Source organism: Camelus ferus, chromosome 6, assembly GCF_009834535.1.
Source record: "Camelus ferus isolate YT-003-E chromosome 6, BCGSAC_Cfer_1.0, whole genome shotgun sequence".
In the NCBI taxonomy this organism is placed as follows: Eukaryota; Metazoa; Chordata; class Mammalia; order Artiodactyla; family Camelidae; genus Camelus; species Camelus ferus.
The window spans coordinates 84779953-84795766 of NC_045701.1; the positions used below are offsets into that span (position 1 = coordinate 84779953).

Consider the following 15814-nt stretch of genomic DNA (forward strand, 5'->3'; position numbering starts at 1 on the left):
CTGGCCAGTATTAACTGTGCTTTATTAAACTTAATAAATAACTTCTTTCAATTTTACATCATTTTTTTTAACCTAAATGACTAAATAAGAGCCCTGATCTTTTGAAATTTGTTGTTTTATAAACTGGAAGGAAAACTACATTTGAGAGCCTTTAAAAAACTACCTTATTGAAGTATAATTGACATATGATTAACTGCAAATATTTAAAGTGTACAGTTTGGTGAATTTTGACATATGGACACATCCACGAAACCAGCAGCATACAAAATACCAAACACTGCCATTCCCTCAAAAATTTCCTCGTGCCCCTTTGTGGCCTACATCTTTTACTCTTAGTCCGTGGCAACCACTAATCTAGTTTCTGTCACTATAAATTAGTTTGCATTTTCTAGAATGTGTACAAACTGAATGATATATTAGTACTTTTTTGAGTCATGCTTCTTTTCATCAGCGTAATTATTCTGAGATTCATCCATGTTGTTGTGTATATCAGTAGGTCATTCTTTTTTACTTCTGAGTTGTAGTCCATGTTATGGATAGACCACAGCTTGTTTATCCACCTCTTAGTGGACGTCTGGGTTTCTTCTAGTTTGGGAACATGAGTGAAGAAGTTTTCGGACATATGTTTTCATTTCTCTTGGGGAAGTCACCTAAGAATGGGATAGCTGGATGGAATGGTAGAGTGCACTTAATTTAAAAACAAAGACTGTTTTACAAAGTAGTTGTGCCACTTTCCATTCCCATCAGCTGTGGTGGAGAGCCTCCGTTACCCCACATCCTCTGGAATGCTTGATGGAGGAACATGTAATGGTATTTCGTCGTGGTTTCAAATTGCACATCCCTGATGCTTAACAAGGTGGAGCGTCTTTTCCTTTGTGTATTGGCCACCCTTATATCTTAGTTGATGAAGCCTCTTTTCAGATTTTAATGTGGGTTATCTTCTTCTTATTGAGTTGTAAGAGTTCTTTATAAACTCTGTGTATAACTCCTTTGTCAGATACACATTTTCTGAATATTTTCTTGGAGTCTGTGCTTACCTTTTCATTTATTTAATAGTGTCTTTTGAAGAGCAGAAGTTTTTAATTTTGATAAAATCCAACTTATTTTTTTTTCTCTTAGCATAGTTCCTGCTCCCTTGTTCCATAATTTTCTATCCCAAAATTATAAAGACTTTTTCCTATGTTTTCTTCTAGGAATTTTAGTTTTAGGTTTTACATTTGGGTATATGATTCATTTCAAGTTAATATTTATATATGTTTATTTTTTTCCATCTGAATGAGCAATTATTTTAGCACCAGTTGTTGAAAACTTTTCTTCTCCATTGCCTTAGCATCTTTAAAAAAAAAATCAGTTGTCCATATATATGTGTCATTTATAGGCAGTCACCTGATGCATGAATTCAGCCCAGTATTAGGAGTGGAGTGGAACAGGCTGGGGCTGTGGGTCTTTCCAAAGTTCCTAGAATAGGAGGTCATGGCAGCAGGAAGGGAGGAGGTGGCAAGGGATTTGTAAGTGATGGGCACAATCCATCCTGTACCCAGGCTGGGTTCAGGGAAGGCATGGAGATCTCCCTCCTTCCCAGGCTCTGACCCCGTTACTGACCCCTGGGCTCTGCTCTGCTACTCAAAGTGAATAATTTCTGTTTCTGTTGTTCCATCTTCATTGTCACCAATTCTTTGCCTGCCCTCCCCATTTGGCTGCTGAGCCTCTCTAGTGATTTTTTAGATTTCTAGCACTATATTTTTCAGTTTTAAAATTCCCATCTCTTTTTTATATTTCTTATTTCTCTGCAGAGAATGATGCTGCAAGATAAAAAACTTAAGTGGAAATCTTCTGAAAAGCAAAGTGCATTTATATTTCAGCAGTCTAAGACAGAGATTAGAGTTCAGGATTGCCAGTGGTAGAAGCTGTAGAGAATATACAGACTCTAAAGATTTTAGGACTTAATAACCTAAACCCAAGACAAAAATCAGACGATAGGAAAAGACCCACAGATGACCCTAGTATTAGAGTTAGCAGACAGTGACTTCAAGACAACTGTGATTAATATGATCAAGGTAGCAGAGGAAGAGGTAAGCAGGTAACACTGCTGTTAACCTTGCTTACTGATATTTTTCAGTTTTTGCATGTTTTATTTTCAGTTTTAGAATTTTTGTCTTTCTTATGTAGTGCAATTCTTTGTGGAAGTTTTTTTTTATCTTGTCTGTTTTGTCTGCCTTTTTCTTTATTTTACACGTGCACTTGAGAAGACTGTGTGTTCTCCAGTTGTTGAGCACAGTGCTCTGTACATGTCAGATGCCACGTTTGCGCAGAGCTTGGTATGTTTATGGATTTTTCTTGCCTATTCTGTTGCAATAAAGAACTCCTGAGTTTTGCTAACATTTTGTTTCTTGGTCTGGGAGCTGATTATATAAATGTGTTCATTTTGGGAAAATTCATTGAGCTGTACACTTTGTGCACTTTCTCTGCATGCGTTACTCTTCAATAAAACATTTTAAAAATATCTAAAAGATCACTTCTTCTCTCAGTCTTTTAAAAGAAAGATATTATTTTGCCATTTACCAGTCAGAAATGGAAAGGGCCAATTGTAACATGTTTTGCTGATGAGAGTTAGTAAATACCTTCTAGCAATTAAAGGCTCATCACGGCAAGGATACTGCACTCATTATTTTAGCCTGACATCCCCCAAGGACACAGTTCTGTAGATGTTTAAAAAAACACAAATATAAAAGAAATGTGACTTCTTTAGATGCTACTGTGGGAGAAAGATGATTTCTGTTAGGCGTTTTTGTGAGTTGTGTCTCTATCTCTAAAGCTTAGAGTAATTTCTCATTAGAACAGTTTTCTAAGTCTATTTATGCTAACCTTTAATGCTAAGATACTGTTTTAATAATAGGAACAATTAGAAAAAGAGAAGCAACAAAGTGATGGAAGGCCCATGAGCGATAAAGCCTTTGAAAAGAAACGTAAGTAGTTTTCCTGTGTCTTCACCATCAAGTCACACAATGGATGTTGCATCCTGGCATTCTGAAAGGCCATGCTGAGTTTTTAATCTTATATGGAAAATTGCTTCACTTTCTTTCATTTATCAAAAATTGTTTTCAAAAATTGGCTGCCTGCTGTGATAGAGATTTAGATATACATGAATAAATGGTGGGGGTCTGTGTGGGAGTTCAGATCCTTCAAAGGAAAGCTTGAACTGATAACAGCAATCAGATTGGGAAATTGATCACTGAATAACTAAGACTGAAATACTTAAATATATAAAGTTAGAATACTTGGGAAAGAGTGCTGCTTAGCTAGGGATAGTGATCCATCTACTCTGTGTTGTCTTGTGTATATATGGAGATTAATGAGAACTCAGAGGAAATTACAGCATCTAAAACAGAGTTTGTTTTAGGTAGAGACACCAAAACTCCAACGACTCTGCCCAAGAGCATCCCCGTTGCTGTTCCTGGACCCTCGTCTGCCACCTCATCCACAAGTAAGAAACTTCTTCTTTTATAAACAATAATTCCAGGAAAGTCACTCCATGAAATGAGGTATATTATTGGAAAGCAACATTTGCCTTTTACTGTTAGTTGTTTTGGTAGTTCTTAATGGGCAGTAAGAGGTAAGAGACACTCCAGTCAGCTCAAACTAAGGAAAGGAAGCTGGACCCATCGACCCATCTGTGTTTTACTGAAGGTTGTGGGAGTTGGAGAGGAAATGGGGTTGGGGCAGCTAAGGATGAACTGATGAACTAAACAGTTGCATTTTCTTTCTGCTTGTTTCTCTAGGCAAAGAAATCAAGAAGTCCAAATTGATTCGAAGCCAGTCTTTTAATAATCAAGCTTTTCATGCAAAATACGGCAACTTAGACAAGTGTGCTAGGTATGATCTGTCAGCTATTGGCATATTTTGACTTAATTATATTTTACAGTCATACATCTTTATGTGAAATGTTTATATTAAATAAAATCAGGATTAATTTTGAGTTTTTTAATAGATCAGTAATTTGTATGTTATCTTCTGTAAAGATTTCATATTTAAAAAGATTAGTCTACCAATTTTCATAAGAATAGGTATCGTGGAATTCTAGGAAGCCCACTGCCATGATGTGTGTAACAACATCGTGGAATCTGCGCGTTGTTTTATGGGGAAGGTGGTACTGCATCACGTATGCCGCACAGCTTCTAAATGGGTAGGGACACGCCTCATGTACGAAATGGATGCGGACATCCATTTCCTGTTAGTATTGTTGCTGTCTGTAAAGAAGCCACTGGCCTGTTTCTATGGTAAAGTGGTCACAACAGAATTCTCCTGAAAATAGATGAATGTCTAGTTTCCTTCTGGCCCAGCAGACAAAATTGTAAACAGTTAAGATTAGGGGAGAATCAGCATAAGTTAAATGACCATGACTTTTATATTTATTGTACACATACAGTATGTAACAGCTGCGGGGCAGTCGACAGCCAAAGTAATTTTAAGGAAATGTAAATGTCTTTGAAGCTATTTGTCAAGAAAAAATAATGTGTTATAGAAAAAATGTTTTTCTTTTCTTATTTTTATCTTTTTATAAAAGATTGAAAAAACTTATTCTAAATTTTCACTATACTTTTTGACATTATCAATAGATCTGTCTAGGGTTCTTAGCCAGTAGGGTGATCTTGAGATGGACAAAAGAGATTAGAACTAAAGATGAGTTACATCCAGGAAGATTTTATCCATTATTACCAATATTACCCGTTTTGGTTGAGCATCAAAAGAAAAACTTTTTCTGAGGCAGCAAAAGTTTAAGAAAATACTTCCAAGTTAAAGACAAAGTAATTGTTGTGACATGGAATACCAAAAATAATTGAGAAATAAAGTAGCAAGCATGTTTCATAAGATGCAGAGGAAGGCATTGAAAAAAGGTTAGAAAAGGCCAATGCTAAGTGGCTGGGATTGAAGGAAGCATTTTCTTGTAATTTAAACTAAATTATGTTCTTTTCTAGTAAAAGTTCTACAGCAACATACACACCTTCCGTCTCAGGGTTAGGAAAGACTTCTGTGATTTCACTGACTGGTAAGTATCAATCTGAGCTCTTCAAAAAATTGTTAAATTTTGTAAAATATGACTTTTTAAATGACCTATTTATTTTTAGGTACAGTTTCCCCTAAATTTATCTTTATCAAATACCAAAGAAATTAAACTTTTCCCTAACAATTAAGAAAATGCTTCACTGTACTATTTTGATTTCACTGTGTCCAGAGTCAGAGTTCAATACTTTTAAAAGAGAAAAAGGGCAAAATGATAGGCCAGGTTTTACCATAGTCTGAGGCCCTGCTAAGACATAGACTGAGAGTTTTTGCAATCATTTTTAAGGACATTAAAAACAGTAGGGCTTCACTGTGAACCATTGGCAGCTAAACAATCACAATATCACATATCTGAAAGTTTATACCAGGTTTCAGCACACTTCTCTGTCAAGGACCACGTGGTAAATATTTTGGGTTTCTTGGCCAAATTGGTTTCTGTGACAGTTACTCAGCCCTGGTGTTGTAGTGTGAAAGCAGCCCAGACAGTGTGTGATGATGAGGAACGGCCGTGGTACTGCAGTGTCTCAGGGAACAGGGAGGCTCGAGGACAGGGAGAGGGTGGGGGGCAGCCGGTAAGTGGAGCAGTCAGAACACACACCCTGTATCTATTAAGTTTGCCGTCTTACAGGGGTGTGGATCACGGTGCCCCCAAACATTTCCAATAGTAACATCAAAGATCCCTGATCACAGATCACTGGAAGTATAGTAATAGTGAAAGAGCTTGAAATGTTGTGAGAATTATCAAAATGTGAGACGAAAATAGGAAGTGAGCAAGTGCTGCTGGAAAAATGGCGCCAGTAGACCTGCTTTATGCAGTGTTGGCACGACCTTCACTTTGTAAAAGACGCATTGTCTGTTTCACCTGCAGTAAAGTGAAGTGCAGTAAAACGAGGTACAACTTACCATCCAAAGTCTCAAATTAAAGCGTGTCTTTAAGGGTAAATCATTTATTAAATTATTTGAAAAATATTCTATGTTAAAGTTTCAGTTTTATTTTGGGGAGGGAATAAGTTGAATGAAATATCGCCTAGATTTTTGATTAGAAAAATACACTTATTATTATTTATTACTTAATGAGTTACAGTCTGAGGGAAAAGTCGCAATGTAATTACACATCTGATCTAGAAAGAGAAAATGGTAGCAAAATGTCTCTTAATGAATGTATTAGGTGTTTACATAGAGAAGAGATTTTATTTACTCGTGGGACTTAAGATGGGCTTCAAGAGGATTGTCATTTGAGATGAACCTTAAGGTACACTAGGATTTTGTCAGACAGAGGTGGGTGTAGAATACCATCCCATGTGTCCCAGGCAGGGGACCTGTCCTAAACAAAACTGTTTGGCTGTTGTGTCTTAAGGCAACAACAGCAGGCTGGTTTGGCAGAAGCATGGAGTGGGTGTAGGGAGAGTAGTGTTAAATAAAACAAAAGGAAGGTCAAAGTCACAGCTTGGACGGTCAAATGGATTACTTTTTACTTAACAAGAACCAGTTGTCATCAGTTACAGCATCCCGAAGCTCTGTGGGCACCACAGACTGGGGGAGATGTAAAGAGAATCCCAGTAAGGATCCAGGGAAACAAATTGCAGTGTATCCATTGTTAGTGAGTATGAAAATCAGTGGAACCCTTTTGAAAGCAGTTTGGTAGAGTTCATCAAGGATCCTAGTTTTTAAAAATATTCTATGACCCCCCCAAAAATCCCATTTCTAGTGATCTGTCATAAAACGATAAAATAAAATACATAAAATGAGATAAAAATATGTCATTGCGTGTACCCTTGATACGATGTGGTGAAAATGCTACTTTATCTCAGTCATCCTCCCTCAAACCTGTAACCCTAGTCTAATTGTGAGAAAAGCTTCAGACAAATTCCAATAAAGGCACAGTCTACAAAATATTTGACCAGTACCTCTCAAAACTTTTAAGGTCATCAAAAGCAAAGAAAGGCTAAGAAACTGACCCAACCAAGGAGAGCCCAAAGGGGAGGTTATAGCTCAGGTGGTAAAGTGCATGCTTAGCATACACGAGGTCCTGGGTTCAATCCCTAGCACTTCCACTGGAAATAAATAAATAAGTAAACATAACTACCTCCCCCAACAAAATTAAAAAAAAAAAAGGAGACCCAACAAGTAAGTGTAACGTGGTGTCCTGGGTGGCATCCTGAGACATCAGCAGTCATTAGGTGAATACTGAAGGAATCTGAATGCACTATGGACTTTTGTTAATAATAACGTGTCTCCATTGGCTCATTAATTGTACCAAGTATAGCATAAAATGTAAGCTGTTAATAATAGGGTAACTAGGTCAGGGGGGCCTTCATGCTATCTTTTTAACTTTTCTCTAAATCTAATACTTTAAAAAATTAAGTCTATCTAAAGATAACATTTACAATAACTTCAAAATTATTAAATGCTCAGGGGTAAATTTAACAAAATACGTGCTAAATGCATACTCAAAACTTCAAAACATTGCTGAAAGAAATTAAAGAAGATGTAAGTGGAAAGCTATACCATGTTTACGGATTAGAAAACTTAGTATTGTTTTGGTGTCAGTTCTTTTTAAATTGATCCAGAGATTCAGTGCAATACTGATAAAAATTCTGGCCGCCTTTTTGTAGAAATTTATAAGCTAATTCTGTATCGAAATGCATAGAACTGAGTTTTTCAAAAAAGAAAAAAGTTAGAGAACTTAAATTACCTGATTTCAACATTTACTAATAAAGCTTCAGTAATCAAGACTGTGTGGCTCACACGGACATATATAGACAGTTGGGTTTCAGCAAAGGCTCCAAGATAAATCAATGGTGATGGGATAGTATTTTTAAAAGTGATGCTAGAACAATTGGATATCCATAGTGAAAAATCTAGAAACTGGATCTCAATTTTTACTTCACACTATACACAAAATTAAGTCAAAATGTATTATAAACTTAAGCATAAAAGCTAAAACTCTGCCATTTCTGAAGAAAATATAGAAGGAAATCTTTGTAACTTTGGAATTGACAAAAATTTCTCTAAACCATGAAGAAAAAATTAACGTATTGAACTTTGTCACAATTTAAAGCTTTGGCACTTTGAAATAGAGCACTAAAAACATACCAGGCAGGTCACAGATTGGGAGAAAATATTCATATTACATATACCTGACAAAGGACTTGTATCCAGACAATAAAACGCTTTTTCAGATGAATCAAGCAACTGATTTTAAAATGGGAAAAAGATTTGAACAGTCAGAGAGAAATGCAGATTAAAAGCAATGAGAAAAACACACACACACACACACGCGTGGAGATACCACTTCATCATACACACTAGAATGTTTAAAAAGGCTCATAATATCAAGTGTGTGTGAAGCTGTGGAGCAACCTTCCGGGACTCTCCTATGTTGACGCTGGAAATGCAAAATGGTGTAACCACTTTGGACAGAAGTTTGGCAGTTTTTTATGAAATTAAATGTCAGTTACTATGTGACTCAGCAATTCCAGGCTTTTACCGAAGACAAATTAAAATATATGTCCACACACAGACTTATGCATGACTGTTCATAGCAGCTTTATTTATAATAGTCAAATTACAAAGTTTTTGGAAAAAATCCAAATGCTTATCAGTAGGAGAAAGGATGGACAAATTTTGGCCTGTCTGTATAATGGGAATACCAGTCAGTAATTTTTTTAATAAATGAAGTATCGATACATACAAGATGGATGAATCGCAACATCATTGTGCTGAATGAAAGAAGCCAGACCAAGAAAGAGTACATACTGTGTGATTCTATTTGTATAAAATTCTGTAAAATGCAAACTAATCTGTAGCAACAAGAGGCAGACCCGTGGTTGCCTGGAGTCGGGGAGGGAGTGGAGGGAGGGATGAGGGGGGTGGGCAGGAGGAAACATTTTGTGGTGATGGGTATGTTCACTCTTGATTGTGCTGGTCACTTCATGGGTGTATACAAATGTCAAAACCTTAAATTTGTGTGGTTTACTGTGTTTAAATTATACCTTAATAGAGCTGATTTTAAAAGAAGAGAGGAAGTCAGCTATCATTAACCTTTCTTCTCTTAGGTTGACATCTCTCTTAGTATATTCGATCCGTCTGACTGTACTTGTATTTCTTTCAGATGATTCATTCCGGACTCGTAATGCCAGTAGTGCTCCGAGTTCCTTTTCTGCTAATTCTTCCCTGCCTAGCACCTCCCGGGTGACAGGTAACTCAGTTGATCCAAAGAGCAGTGGAAGTAAAGACACACAACCACGGAAGGCTACCTTGTAAGTAACCTGGTGATGTACTGTTAAGTGCATTGTTCTTTTCTTTTTCTCAGTGTACTTTCCTTCCCACTTAAATTCTTTCCAAAGAATAGAAAATGTCTGTAAAGAGGACATAGAAATTAAAAGGGCTTATTATCACATGTGCCTCTGTTATGTTAGATACTTTATATACGGCAAGAATATCGTAACCTTAAGGAATCAATGAGAAGCTTTAAATGGCTCCCACTGATGTCTGAGATCTATTTATTTTTCTGTGAAATGTATGCATTCAGGAAATTTAGCTCTGAGAAGACACTGGGTATGATTGCATTCCTTTAAACAACCAGCTTAAGTACACAGTATTTAATCACCCAGTGTTCAGGATACAACTGATGCCACTTAAGAAATATTACTACACATATAAGCCAGAGTTGTGGATCCAATAAGCTAGAGATTTCTACAGACTATACTTGTTCCTTAAATTTATAAAAGTTATAAAGGGCCTGTGTTCTCCTTCCCACCCCCACCCACAACCCTGTGGGGCCTTTTAATGCACCAGTTGTATCTTGTTTGAATTGTTGAAGCCTTTGTTTCTTTTAGGTTCAACATTTAAGAGGGTAGTGCCAAAAAAAATCACCAGGATGAGAAATCGTATCAAGGTAGAATTGATTCATCCAAGATGCCTGAACTGTAGTTATAGGTTTACGCTTCCATACGGGATCCCTGAGTCCTCTGATTAGAAGAGAATTTAAACAGGATTTAGGTTTTTTTAAAAACCATATTTCATTTAATTCATGAGTTTTTTTTTTTTCTAATAAAGTTTCTGACATGCATCTTTTTTGCAGAAATTCCACACTGGAATCCCTTTTAGGAACTGCACTGTACTATAATTTGCTCTGAATTTTTAATTGGCCATTGGTAAATACAAATATAGATGTATTCAAAATTTATTTAAAGCTTAGAAACACATTTATTGAAGAGAGCTCAAGGAAAGAGCAGGACTATATAATAGAAAAAGTAATAGAAAAATAATACTGGTATTACAGATTAGTAGTGTTATTACAGAGATTACTTACCACAGCGACCGCTCTTGGCCCACACACTTACTGCTCTAATGATGACACTGTGCAAGTCCCACTTGAAAGTCTTAAAGTAGAGGCAGGATGGGGTGATGGTCTATGGAGAGCCTGGAGCTGGAGCCTTGTGCCCTGGTTCCAGCAGCAGCGAAGCAGCCATGTGCCTTTCAGGTCAGCGCTCTGGTCCTCTCTGTGCCCGTCTGTGAAAGTGACGGGGTGGACTCATGTTTGTCTTCTGAGGCGCCTTCCGTTCTGGCATCCTGAAAGCCTGCCTATCACCCTCTACCCGCTTCCTCTCAAAAGATGGCCCTGGAAGTTTTCTGTTGAAGAACATGTTTAATAACATCTGGACGCAGCTCATTCTTTTTCTAAATGCCACAGGCATTTTTTAAAGGCCATTGAAACCTAATGTATTTACACCAGCTCCCCTATATTTCAGGTTACTGTTTTTATCTGTTCTTTCATTGTTGAGCATGTTTTTCCTTTTTTATGGACTGAATTTTCTCTTGCTCAATATATATAATTATATAAATCATTATGTAATGAGTTATATCTATAATTGATTTAAAAAAAAATCTAGAAACAAACACTCTGCTAACAAGTCATGTCAAGTTCTTTTCTGAATATTCTGAAAGAGGAGGACTGTTGGCCTCACAGCTGCTGTGTTCACATGTAACTGAATACACAGGCCCACAACGCTCTCTGCGTGTTACGTGATTCTAATTTGGACTTTCTGCACACTGCCGCACAACTGGGGCAGGTGACCCACGCCTGCATTGGCCACATTCCTGTGCAGTTCATACCAACAGTTCAGCACCACGCCATGTCCAAATGAAAACCTGTCCTTTTTGCTTAAAATAAGCCTATGAAGTGATTTCAGAAAGTATTATCTCAGTTTTTGCTGCTCAAAAAAATTCTGTGCAATACATTCTCCAAGTTTTCAGTGTCATGGAGGTGACGCATCTGGTATTTAGGAATATCACAGTCTTATAGGAAGTACAGGAATGCATCATATCTTTATGTCTTTCAAGGCCAGGTGATTGATATATTTTAGACTGTGTTAATTTATTTTATGGTTATACAAAATGAAAAATGTAGGAAAAGTATGAATTGAACTGAATGCTATGTTAGATGCACATAGGATTTGGTAATTAAAGGTTATTCCCAGTAATCTTTAATGTTTAATTTACTTTTCTACTTAATCACAATTCTCATATATTAGGTTTTATTCAAAGTAGATTATGTCTATTTCTTTACTTTGTAAAGCATTATGTGGATAAACTTTTTCATGTTTTGTTTTCTTGTTTTCCTTCCTACTTTTTTCTCTCCTTCTCTCTCCCTCTCCTTTCTTCTCTCTTTTTCTTTCTTTCTTCTTGACAAAGAAAATCCAGAAAATCCAATCCTTAGATCATCTGCTTGATGGAGGCAAAACAAAGACAGCTGGAGACAATGTGATTGATGGACAAAAGCTAAAGCAATGGCTGGGGCTTTTTTTTTTTTTAACGAATGGAAAAGAGATACATAATGGCAGCTGATGTTGTTAAAAAGTTCCATATTTGAAATTAGATTCCCTAGGAGGTATAATACATATTTCTTGAATAATAATGTGGTTATAGAATTCCAATGTTATAGTGAAGTGTAATGAAAAACAACTGTAGGAATGTGCTTTAACTACTGCTGCAAAAGAGACACACCTGCATTTATTTGTGCAGGAAACCATCTATTTAATTGTTCTAGAGTTTAGCATTTAAAAATTACATGAAAGGTCCAAATCAACTGAAATTGCCCTGCCTATGTAATCACTCGGAGGGGGACTTGGGAGTAAGAAAGACACTGCATTTTCTCATGCATCTCCAAGCCCAACTGAAAAAAGTCACACTGAAACAGGGTACAAACAGCTGTCCGAGATTATATCAGTCCTGCGATTGTGGTGACAAGATGTTGTACCTGGACATTCTGAAATTAAAATTTGGCAATGAAAATTCTGCAGAGATTTCTGATAACTTTCAGCTACAACTACCTTAAAAATAATAGATTGATGATTTCCTTTATTTCCTAGAAGAATTTATTTTATAAATACTTTGTTTACATTTTAGATTGTTTGTCCTTACTGAATTAAAAATGATGAGCCTAGTTTGAATCAGCTGTTATTCCAAGCTATCATGCTTAAGCTATGTCAACAGCATTTATTTGTACTAATGCTAATATTTCCATCAAAATTTGCCTGTGGCGCATATATACAGTTCTTAATTTTAAAATGTCAGTTCTTGAGATAGACTGTATGAAGCTATTGTCAGCTTCTCTATTTCACAATGCAATCAGCATATAACTATATTGATATTAGAAAATATTTGTTTTTTTTAAATATATTGATGTATGATAAAGATGATCTGATTTGTGAATGCATATGCGTGTGTGGTTACTTTTTATAATGTGAAATAATGAATAATGAATTTACTGAAAATAAAACATAGGTTAATGAGACACCTGTGTTTGTGAAAAAAGTTTTAAATACTTTCCTGCAGTTTTTATTTTATAATCAAAGGCAGTTCATTTTTAAAATAATGAACAAGAAAAGCACACGGAAGTCAGCTATAAATTACCCTGTAACGGGACAGCTACTCAGCGTGAGACTTTCATGCTGTTTCATGCTTTCCTTGCATATGGCTATTTTTAGTGATTCTTAATATCTTTCACGTAAGGACAGTCAGGTAAATGGAATTGCTCAACCATTTATTTTGTCAGTAGTTAAAGATTGGTAGGTATGAGAAGCTTGACGGTACTGGTTAGTTCATACATTCTCTGTGGATTTCACTGAACTGGTGTAATGCTGTCTCCTACTAGCATCATCAGCGTGAAACTGAATACATTACGACCTAGGAGAGACTGTTTGTGTGCATGATGGACCTCAGAGTGGCATCAGGTTTTCCAGCACTTTGATTCTTAGTCAGCATTGACCGTGTTACTTTAAATAAAATAGAGAATTTCGGTTTATTTGTTTAATAGTATAAATTAAGCAGAGTTAGGGACTCTTATTTCCTGTCATGCATGCGGGAGAAGAGGAAAGCGATTTGATGGAGAAAAGTCACTACTGCTTATAAAGTTCAGGAAGCTGCAGAAGTCAGCTGCAGTCTTATTCCTAGGCACTAAATCATCGGTTAAGACAGTCAAAGTTATGTTCGGAAGTTTTATTTTTTTCCTATAGAACATGATAATTTCTAAAATTGTTGAAATATTTGTTAAAATTTTACTTCCAAGGACAGACGTATAAAAACAGTGAAAAACAAATTGGTGACAGTTATTATTATTGTAAAAAAATTTTTAAATTGCGTTATAGTCAGTTTACAATGTTGTGTCAATTTCCAGCCTAGAGCACAGAAGTGACAATTATGAATATCTGCACATACCTGTTTACACCGCAAGCAAGACTGACACTCTTGTAAAAGTTCTCAGTTTGACAACCTATCAAATAGTTCCTTTAAACCAGCTGTCCAACAAAGAAACATCTCCCTCCATCTGTAGCTGCGGGGAAATAGGGACATCTCCATCTGTTTAAAGAGCGGTTCTAGAATTTCACTAGTTAGCATCATAAGCAAAAAAAAAAAAAAAAAAAAAAAAAAAAAAAAAATCAGGCCGTAGAACAGGCAGAAATGGAGAAGGCTAAAAAAGGATTTTCCTTAATAAAAGCTTCTAGAGCTTTTCTTCCATAACCTCATTCATACACATTTAAAAATCATTTCCATTATTTGATTTCTTTAGCTTAGACACCTTATTGTGGAAGACGGGGTCCAGACTGCAGTTCCTGGGCACATGTGAAATATTTGAATTGAAATGAGCTTGAGTAGGGGTTTTACAGTGAAGAGAAAATGAATTAGATTAATCCAGTAACCTGTTCTCAGTTGTTATAGCATGTGTGTGAGAGGGTGTGTGTCTGTCTGTCTGTCTGTGTAGGAACAGTTTTTAAACCTGATATTTAAATATAGTTGAAGCATTGTTAACAGTCTTCAGAGTTTTTCCCTGCCCAGGTTTGAAACCTTGAATTTTTTTGGTAAGAGGAATTACATTTTTCATTGGTCTGCACTTTTTCACCATAATATGTACTTGGAAAATCTAAAACCTAGTGTCCTTGGAGCTTCTTCAAGTATATGTGGGGAAATGTTAATTTTTTAATTGAGAATAGGGTCATTTCTGCCTTAAAGAGTCATGTGTTCATTGTCACTGTTACGCCCTTTTTGTTTTGTGCATATAGTGTTTGATCTGTATGATCTATGAATCCTTCGATAATAGTGGACCTTTTTATAACTGGGTTTGGCCATATTTATTTCAGAGGGTATTATGTTCTCATGGGCTTTCTTTTCTAGATTTCATCTCTTAAAAATGGGTAATGTGAACCCTCTTTTATTTCTCTTTCTACTATTTTCCCACAAATGAACCTGATTGATTAAACACTAACAAGTCACTTAAGAATGTCAACTGAAGTTAGTCCTCTACTTTTGTTTCTAAGGGCCAGGAGTTGCCTGGCCCTTACCAAGTGTCAGTCGGCTCGCACATTTAGAAGGAATACAGGAATGAATGAATGTCCAGGTTTAGAATTAGAATGATGAAAAGTCAGTCTCTAGCAGTCTTTAGACTGTTAGTTAATATTATTACCTATTCACATTAAGTACTAGTTACATGATTCTGATTGATTTTAATAAGATAACTAATCAAAAATTAATTTTAGGCATATTTAAATATTGGGTAGCAAACAGACAGAAATCCAGTTAGGCATTTACTCAACCTAGTTGATATTCCAAGATTCACAGTTCTCTGAATTTACTCCTGAACCATTTTCTTTTCTCTGTAACAGAAAATGACTAAGTTTCGGTTTTTCTTTTAACCCTGGGACAAAGTCCACGCTGATACTATTCAACCACAGAGGGTAAGTGAGAGTGGAGTACTGGCTGCCGGTTGAACTGGACCCCATCAGATGTTCTAGACGGAAGGAAGGGAGGGTGAAATGGGCTTGGGGCCTGGAGCTGGGAGAGGCAGGCCTCTGGCTCTGCCACTGCCACACGAGGTGACCTTTTCCTTCCTCTGAGATGCCCTGTTTGATTTATCCATTAGATGCTGTAGGCACGGTGCTACTTTTAGGGGCTCAAGAAGATATTTTACTTCAAGTAAGTTTGTTCCACATTTTGACTGAATTGGTAAGAAGACAGACATAATCCAGAATATGTTCATCTTTATATACCAATACAGTCAAAATATAATTTTCATTATACATACACACACACACGCACATATGTTTTAACAGAGGAAGGAGCCCATGAAGGCTATACTGTGGCTCTGTCTCTGGTTTTGATTTCCTTCCTTTGTAAAACGAAGATACTGAACTGGATGATCTGTGCCTCAGTTAATGGCTCCATGGAGTAAACGAGGCCACCTCATGGCAGA

General features: G+C 36.4%; 1 protein-coding gene across 1 annotated transcript in view; it reads left to right on the top strand.

Annotated features, from left to right (window-relative positions):
* The window catches only part of PPP4R4 (protein phosphatase 4 regulatory subunit 4), an 89113-nt gene extending 76403 nt beyond the window's left edge, over positions 1-12710 (top strand). Inside the window, 6 exon segments of the mRNA XM_032482559.1 lie at positions 2897-2966; positions 3401-3484; positions 3780-3873; positions 4977-5047; positions 9176-9323; positions 11761-12710. Coding sequence (XP_032338450.1) covers positions 2897-2966; positions 3401-3484; positions 3780-3873; positions 4977-5047; positions 9176-9323; positions 11761-11785 — 492 coding nt within the window. The 3' untranslated portion in view covers positions 11786-12710.
* The last annotated feature ends 3104 nt before the right edge of the window (positions 12711-15814 follow it).